Source organism: Pelodiscus sinensis, chromosome 8 (assembly GCF_049634645.1).
Source record: "Pelodiscus sinensis isolate JC-2024 chromosome 8, ASM4963464v1, whole genome shotgun sequence".
Taxonomy (NCBI): domain Eukaryota; kingdom Metazoa; phylum Chordata; order Testudines; family Trionychidae; genus Pelodiscus; species Pelodiscus sinensis.
The window spans coordinates 1756914-1763855 of NC_134718.1; the positions used below are offsets into that span (position 1 = coordinate 1756914).

General features: G+C 68.6%; 1 protein-coding gene across 3 annotated transcripts in view; it reads left to right on the plus strand.

Annotated features, from left to right (window-relative positions):
* Positions 1 to 6270, plus strand: part of KCNIP2 (potassium voltage-gated channel interacting protein 2) — an 84803-nt gene extending 78533 nt beyond the window's left edge. For all 3 annotated transcript variants that reach the window (XM_075934503.1, XM_075934504.1, XM_075934505.1), the window contains 4 exons: positions 1789 to 1896; positions 2145 to 2249; positions 2547 to 2609; positions 3995 to 6270. In XM_075934503.1, the coding sequence (XP_075790618.1) occupies positions 1789 to 1896; positions 2145 to 2249; positions 2547 to 2609; positions 3995 to 4042 (324 nt within the window). In that variant the 3' untranslated portion in view covers positions 4043 to 6270. The remainder of the gene's footprint in view (positions 1 to 1788; positions 1897 to 2144; positions 2250 to 2546; positions 2610 to 3994) is intronic.
* The last annotated feature ends 672 nt before the right edge of the window (positions 6271 to 6942 follow it).

The window sequence follows — 6942 nt, forward strand, 5'->3', positions numbered from 1 at the left end:
TCCCAACACGGGTCCGCGCTGCTGCCTGAGCAGCTGTTTCCAGAGACCGGCTCTCGGCTCTCTCTCTGGAGCGCTGACCGAGTCGGGCTGGTGGGTTTCAAGGTGCGTTCCTTTGAATGCCGTCTGGCGTGCTGTTGCCCACCCGCCCAGTGTCATTAGCTCACAATGAAATCAGGGCTGAGGATCGGTTTGGTCAGGTCTCAATGCAGAGAGGGATCTCGTGCTGTCCCCCGGGGTCTGTTGGATTTTCTGCGCTGATTAGGCCTCAGTTGGAGTACTGTGTCCAGTTCTGGGCACCACACCGCAGGAAAGATGAGAAATTGGCGAAGGTCCAGAGAAGAGCAACAGGAATGATGAAAGGTCTGGAGAACATGAGCTAGGAGGGAAGGCTGAAGGAATCGAGCTTGCTTAGCTTGGAAAGGAGACGACTGACAGGGGACGTGATAGTGGTTTTCAAGTACCTAAAGCAGGGGTGGCCAACCCGTTCCGGACAAAGAGCCAAGATCCAGCTGGATCCAGTGTGAAGAGCCGGGACAAAAAGTCATAGAGAAAAAAAAAAAAAAAGGGGACTGTCCCTTTTAAGGAGGCCTTTTGGCCTCAGCAGGCTCACGGCCTCCATATTGGATCCACCATCTTGATCCAGACGGCTCCCCTACCTTGGTGAGCACAGGGGAGCTGGGAGGCATGGGCTGTGTTCAGGGGGCTCAGGGTTGGCTTTGTGAGCTGCACTAACAGGGGGGAAGAGCCGCTTGCGAGCTGCGGGTTGGCCATGCCTGAGGTATCACAAGGAAGAGGAAGAAAAATTGTTCCCCTTGGCCTCTGGGGACAGGACAAGCAGCAGTGGGCTTAAACTGCAGCAGGGGAGGTTGAGGTTGGACATTAGGGAAAACTTCCTGCCTGTCATGGGGTGAAACACTGGAATAAGTTGCCCAGGGAGGCTGTGGAATCCCCGTCTCTGGAGATATTGAAGAGCAGGTCGGACAGACACCTGTCCGGGATGGGCTAACTCAGGGCTACTCAACTTTGGAAGCCCTGGGGGCCACAGTGATAGTCACAGCACATGCATCTTAAGTGTGGTTGCGTATATATGCAAATATATGCAAATAGCTTCTTTCACACAATGCCCCGGCGTTCCCGGCACCTCCTCCCTGGGGGCTAGAAACGCCGACGCCCTGTTCCAGCCAGCCCGTCCGCTTGAATCTTTCAGTGCTCACCCCGCCTGGGAGACGCCGCGCCATTGTGGGGTGTGTTCCCAGGGGAGGCCACGTTCAAAGGATCCCACCTGCGGGCCACGTGTTGAGCCCTGCATAGACCCAAACCGCACCACGGGCGGCATGTAGCCCACGGGCCGTGTGTTGAGTAGCCCTGGTCTACATGGCTTGGCCCTACCGGGAGGGCAACGAGGGGCCAAACCACGCAAGTGACTCCACGTAGTTAAGTCCAGATCTCACTGAAGAGTTGCCGGGGGGGCTCCGGGTCCAGGCGACGGGGTGGGGCTGCTGGAATTCCACGTGGCGAGGCGGAAAGTCACGCCAGCGTCGCCCAGCGAGCCGGGCTCCTCGCACGTGCATGTCGGCAGCGATCCGCACAGCCCGGGGGGCCAGACTAGTCCTGGTGCGTGGGTTTGGCACGGATTGCGAGCGGCTGCGTGACCGCCCGTGGGCCCGTGCCAGGGTCGCACGGAGACCTGAAAGTGCGGCGTTCCGCTCCCTCCCTCCCTCCCTCCGCAGCGGCTAGGCGCTGCTGCAGGACTGTCCGTCTTTGCCCCTCCCCCCAATCTCTCCCCAGGACTTCGTGGCGGGTTTGTCCGTGATTCTCCGTGGCACCATAGACGACCGGCTCGGCTGGGCCTTCAACCTCTACGACCTGAACAAAGACGGCTGCATCACCAAAGAGGTGAGCGGGGGAGATGGGAGCTGGGGCGGGGGCCCTGACCACAGGGTGTCCCGCTGGGCCATCGTCTCAGGGCTCCGGGGGCTGCAGCCGAGGTAGCAAGGGCCCAGGGCTGCGAGTGGGAGCGGGGGGGTGTCTGCAGAGCTGTAGCGGGCAAGCAGGAGGCCCCAGGAGCCACCCACGGTGGGGAACGGGGGCCTCCCCGTGGGGCGGGTGCTGCTGATGGTTCAGTTCTGGGCCCCTCCCTCTAGGAAATGCTGGACATCATGAAATCCATCTACGACATGATGGGCAAGTACACGTACCCGGCCATGCGGGAGGAGGCCCCCCGGGAGCACGTGGAGAACTTTTTCCAGGTGAGACGGGCGGAGCCGGCCGGTACCAGGGAGCTGGGAGCCATGTTCAGATCAGTACAGAGAGATGGGGAGCCCCAGGTGTGCCCCTCCCCCTTCCACACCCCAAAGGAGGGGAACCCCTCCGCCATTGAGAGTGGGGGACCCTGTCCCGCCAGGGAGATCAGGGTGGGGGTGCTGTCCTCTCAGTGGGGTTCAGAGGGGTAGGCGGGGATCAGAATGGGGGGCTGCCCCCCATTGGGCACATGTAACCTCTCCCCTGGTCTCCGACCTGCTGCCGGGCCGTGGCGCTGTGTGCAGAAGATGGACGGGAACAGAGACGGGGTGGTCACAATCGAAGAGTTCATCGAGTCCTGCCAGAAGGTAACGTCGCAGCTCGCTCCTGGGCCCTTCTGCCCGGCCCTGCCCGGCCCTGCCCTCTGCTGAAAAGCCAGGCAGGGCCGGTGCTTGGCGGGGAGAGCTCTGCGGGCCCCATGGCCGTGGGGCAGGGCCGGTGCTTGGCGGGGAGAGCTCTGCAGGCCCCATGGCCGTGGGGCAGGGCCGGTGCTTGGCAGGGAGAGCTCTGCAGGCCCCATGGCCGTGGGGCAGGGCCGGTGCTTGGCGGGGAGAGCTCTGCGGGCCCCATGGCCGTGGGGCGGGGCCGGTGCTTGGCGGGGAGAGCTCTGCGGGCCCCATGGCCGTGGGGCGGGGCCGGTGCTTGGCGGGGAGAGCTCTGCGGGCCCCATGGCCGTGGGGCGGGGCCGGTGCTTGGCGGGGAGAGCTCTGCGGGCCCCATGGCCGTGGGGCGGGACCGGTGCTTGGCGGGGAGAGCTCGGCGGGCCCCATGGCCGTGGGGCGGGGCCGGTGCTTGGCGGGGAGAGCTCGGCGGGCCCCATGGCCGTGGGGCGGGGCCGGTGCTTGGCGGGGAGAGCTCGGCGGGCCCCATGGCCGTGGGGCGGGGCCGGTGCTTGGCGGGGAGAGCTCGGCGGGCCCCATGGCCGTGGGGCGGGGCCGGTGCTTGGCGGGGAGAGCTCGGCGGGCCCCATGGCCGTGGGGCGGGGCCGGTGCTTGGCGGGGAGAGCTCGGCGGGCCCCATGGCCGTGGGGCGGGGCCGGTGCTTGGCGGGGAGAGCTCGGCGGGCCCCATGGCCGTGGGGCGGGGCCGGTGCTTGGCGGGGGAGAGCTCGGCGGGCCCCATGGCCGTGGGGCGGGGCCGGTGCTTGGCGGGGGAGAGCTCTGCAGCCCCATGGCCGTGGGGCGGGGCCGGTGCTTGGCGGGGAGAGCTCGGCGGGCCCCATGGCCATGGGGCGGGGCCGGTGCTTGGCGGGGAGAGCTCGGCGGGCCCCATGGCCGTGGGGCGGGGCCGGTGCTTGGCGGGGGAGAGCTCGGCGGGCCCCATGGCCGTGGGGCGGGGCCGGTGCTTGGCGGGGGAGAGCTCGGCGGGCCCCATGGCTGTGGGGCAGGGCCGGGTGCACTCCCCTGGGTGCCAGACTGATTCAGTGGCGTGGGGTCGTGGCGGGGGGCGTGGAGCCAGCATTGCCTTTCAGCTGAAACCTAGGGCTGCGGGTGGCCTCTCGGCTCTAGCGCCGTGGCCCGCGAGCCTGCGCCCTCGCCAGCCAGGGAGTGGTGCCCTGTGCTTGGGGCCGGCCCCGGGACCCAGATTTTGCGGGCGGAGCCGAGGCCCCAGCGGGGGTTGGGCGGGGGGACGGGGAGAGGCCAGCCAGCGGGGCGGCTCCGTGCGCCCTGACACGTCCCCTGCTCCCCCCGCAGGACGAGAACATCATGAGGTCCATGCAGCTCTTCGACAGCGTGATCTAGCCGGACCCCCGGACCCCCGGGCAGGGCTCCTGCTCCGCTCCCGCCTCCCCGAGCCCCTCCGGCTGCGCAGCCCCCGCCACAGGCTCGCCGGGCGTGCGGGGCGATGCCTGCGACCGAGGGACCCTCCGCTACAGCTCTGCCCGCCCTGGGGACGGGGGCACCCTGAGCAGCTGCCCCGGGGGCCTGGCAGGCAGCCGCTGGGCCCCACCGGACCTTCCCGCACCCAGGGCCGGGCTCCGGACAGCTCCCCCCGCCCTGCTGGGCCCCTGCACCCGGTCACAGCGAGCACTCGGAGCTGGCCCCTGCCCCAGGGCAACGGGGGGGACCTGAGCAATACCCCGGATGGCTCGCTGCAGCGCCAGCCATTGCCAGCAGGGGGCAGAGCATGCCCGGCCCCTCCCCTGCCCCACTCCCTACAGATGCTTTGGTCACATGAGTGCCAGTCCCACGCGCCCCCCCCCCCCCCCCAAACGCTGGCCCAGGGACATGCTGCTGCCGGGGGGTGGGCAGCGGGGCAGGGCCCGGATCCCCTGGAGGAGGCTGGCAGGCTGGGTGTCCCAGGGGGAGGCGCCAGCGGGAGGGAAAGGCGGGGGCTGGGAACGGCCGGGAACGTGGCCCCTGGGGAGTGCGGGGGCAGTGATGGGCGGGTGCCATGCCCCAGCCGCAGGGGGAGCCTGGGCATCGCAGCCCCCAGAACAGGGGCTTGGCTGGGGGGGCTGGCTAGCAACTGCCCAGCGACTGCCCGGCCTGCTGGGGCGCCAGGAATCCAGCGGCACGGCGCAGGGCGGACGGGTCCCCTGCGATGCTGGCCCGGGGGGGGGGGGGGCTGTCTGCGCCAGGGTGGGGGGCCAGCCTCTCTGGGCGGCTTTTCGACTCCTTGCCTCCCTGCTGCCCCAGGGCCCCGCCTGCGCCCTTTGGCGGGCGGCAAGGCTCCCTGGGGCCCAGCGGCCGGAAGCTGGGAGCGCCGGGGGCTGCGGGGACGGCTCGTCAGTCTGCGTGTACCCCTCCTCCGCCTGAGCCCAGCCAGCGCCGCCGCGGACAGGCTGGCACCTGGGGCCTCGGCGGACAGGGCGGGGCGTCCCCATGGGGTTCCAGAGGAAGTTGTGGCCCCATTTCCTGCCCTGCACGTGGGGCAGGTTCCTCCGGCGCCCAGCTGCAGATTGGCTCCCAGCGCCCGCACGTCTCTCTAGGGCCGGGTGGGGCCGGCTGCAGCAGCAGGGCCCACCAGCCAGCTGCTCCGAGGCGCTGCCCCCCGGCCTGCCCCCCGGTCCTGGGAGCTGAGGGGAGCTGGGCTCTTGGCCTGGGCCGCGGTGGGAGAAGCGCTGCTGTCACACCTGGGCCTGGTGGGGCAGCCACAAGGCAGAGCCGGGGCAGGCTGGGAAGCAGCCCCATGGCCAAGGGCCTTCGGCTGGGCCAGGCGGGGCTGGGCCGGGGAGGGGCGGCTGGCCCTGTGGCGTGCGGGTGCAGGCAGCGTGCCAGGCCGGTGCCCGGCTGCCCTCTCCGGAGCGCCCCAGCCAGAGCCCGGTCACAGCGCCGGGGGGCCTGGGGCGCGGATTAGCCCACCTAGTTCAACCCCCCGGGACGATCAGCACTGGAGCTGCCCTCTGGGCCGGGCCCTGGCCCTAGGAGAGGACCCCCCCCCCGGATCGCTGTCCCTCACTCCCTGCCTGTGAAAGCCAGCTGGGCTCTGGCCTGGGCCCGGGGCTGCATCGCCCGGCCAGGGCTTTCTGCAGGCGGGGGAGCCGGGCTCCGTGTCCCAGGAGGATGCTCCGGCGGGCTCCAGCTCCCAGAGGGGCTAACAGTGCTCCCTCGCCCCCCCCCCCCCCGAGATCTCATCAGGGCATGTTTTTAATGCTCCTCCCCTTTGTTCCATCTGCCCCAGGGCCCAGCTCTCCCCCACCCCTCGCTGGCAGCTCCACCACAGCCTGGGCACCTGGGGGGGTTGCTCCTCTAGCCCGAGCAAGGGCCCCTTTGTGGGCGGGGCTGAGCTTAGCTCCTCCCCGGGTACCTGCTGGGCTGGGGGGGGCATTGTCCTTCTGGCTGCCCTCTTGTTCCTCTCCCGCCCCGTGCGCTGGCGACAGCTTTCAGCGCCGGTGCCCCGCCCCCGGCCGCATGGCATGTGCCCCCCACCGGGCTGCTGGGCCCCACGCGCCGCTTCGCGTTTTCAACTCTGTATATTTTGTATAATAACAATGATGGAAAGTCCAATAAAATCCAACCACAGTAGCTATGCACCACCCTGCTGGGTCTGAGCGTCTGTGGGGCGGGGCTCGGAGCGCTGCTGGAGGGAGGGGGGGTGGTCACAGATATCGCCCTGAGACTGTCCCTTAATGTGCTGATCACACCACTGAGCCCCCCTGCCTGCCTGTTGGGGCACCCTGCCCTGGTCTCGCCCCCAGCAGGCCACAGCCCCCCGCAGAGCAACCCCGACACGGAGAGCCGCTCAGCGCGGGGAAGGCTCATCCCCAGCGGGACCAGATCCCCCGCCAAACCCGTCTCTGCAGAACGCTTATACTGAGGCAGCTCATACACTGGTCGCTCCCGTTGGCAATGGAGAAGGGAGATCATTGACTCCAAGGGCAGGAAGAGCCCACAGGAGTCACTGTGTCCAGCCCCCTGCCCAGAGCAGGACCAACCCAACTCAACCAGCCCAGCCAGGGCTTCGTCAGGCCAGGACTTACACACCTCTAGGGATGGAGATTCCACCCCTCCCTCGGGAACCCAGCCCTGCGCTTCCCACCCGCCTAGGGAAAGAGTTTTCCTAATATCCAACCTAGACCTCCCCCACTGTAGCTTGAGCCCATTGCTCCTTGTTCTGCCATCTGCCCCCACTGAGAACAGCATCTCGCCAGCCTCTCTGGAACCCCTGCAGGGAGTCGAAGGCTGCTCTCCAATCCCCC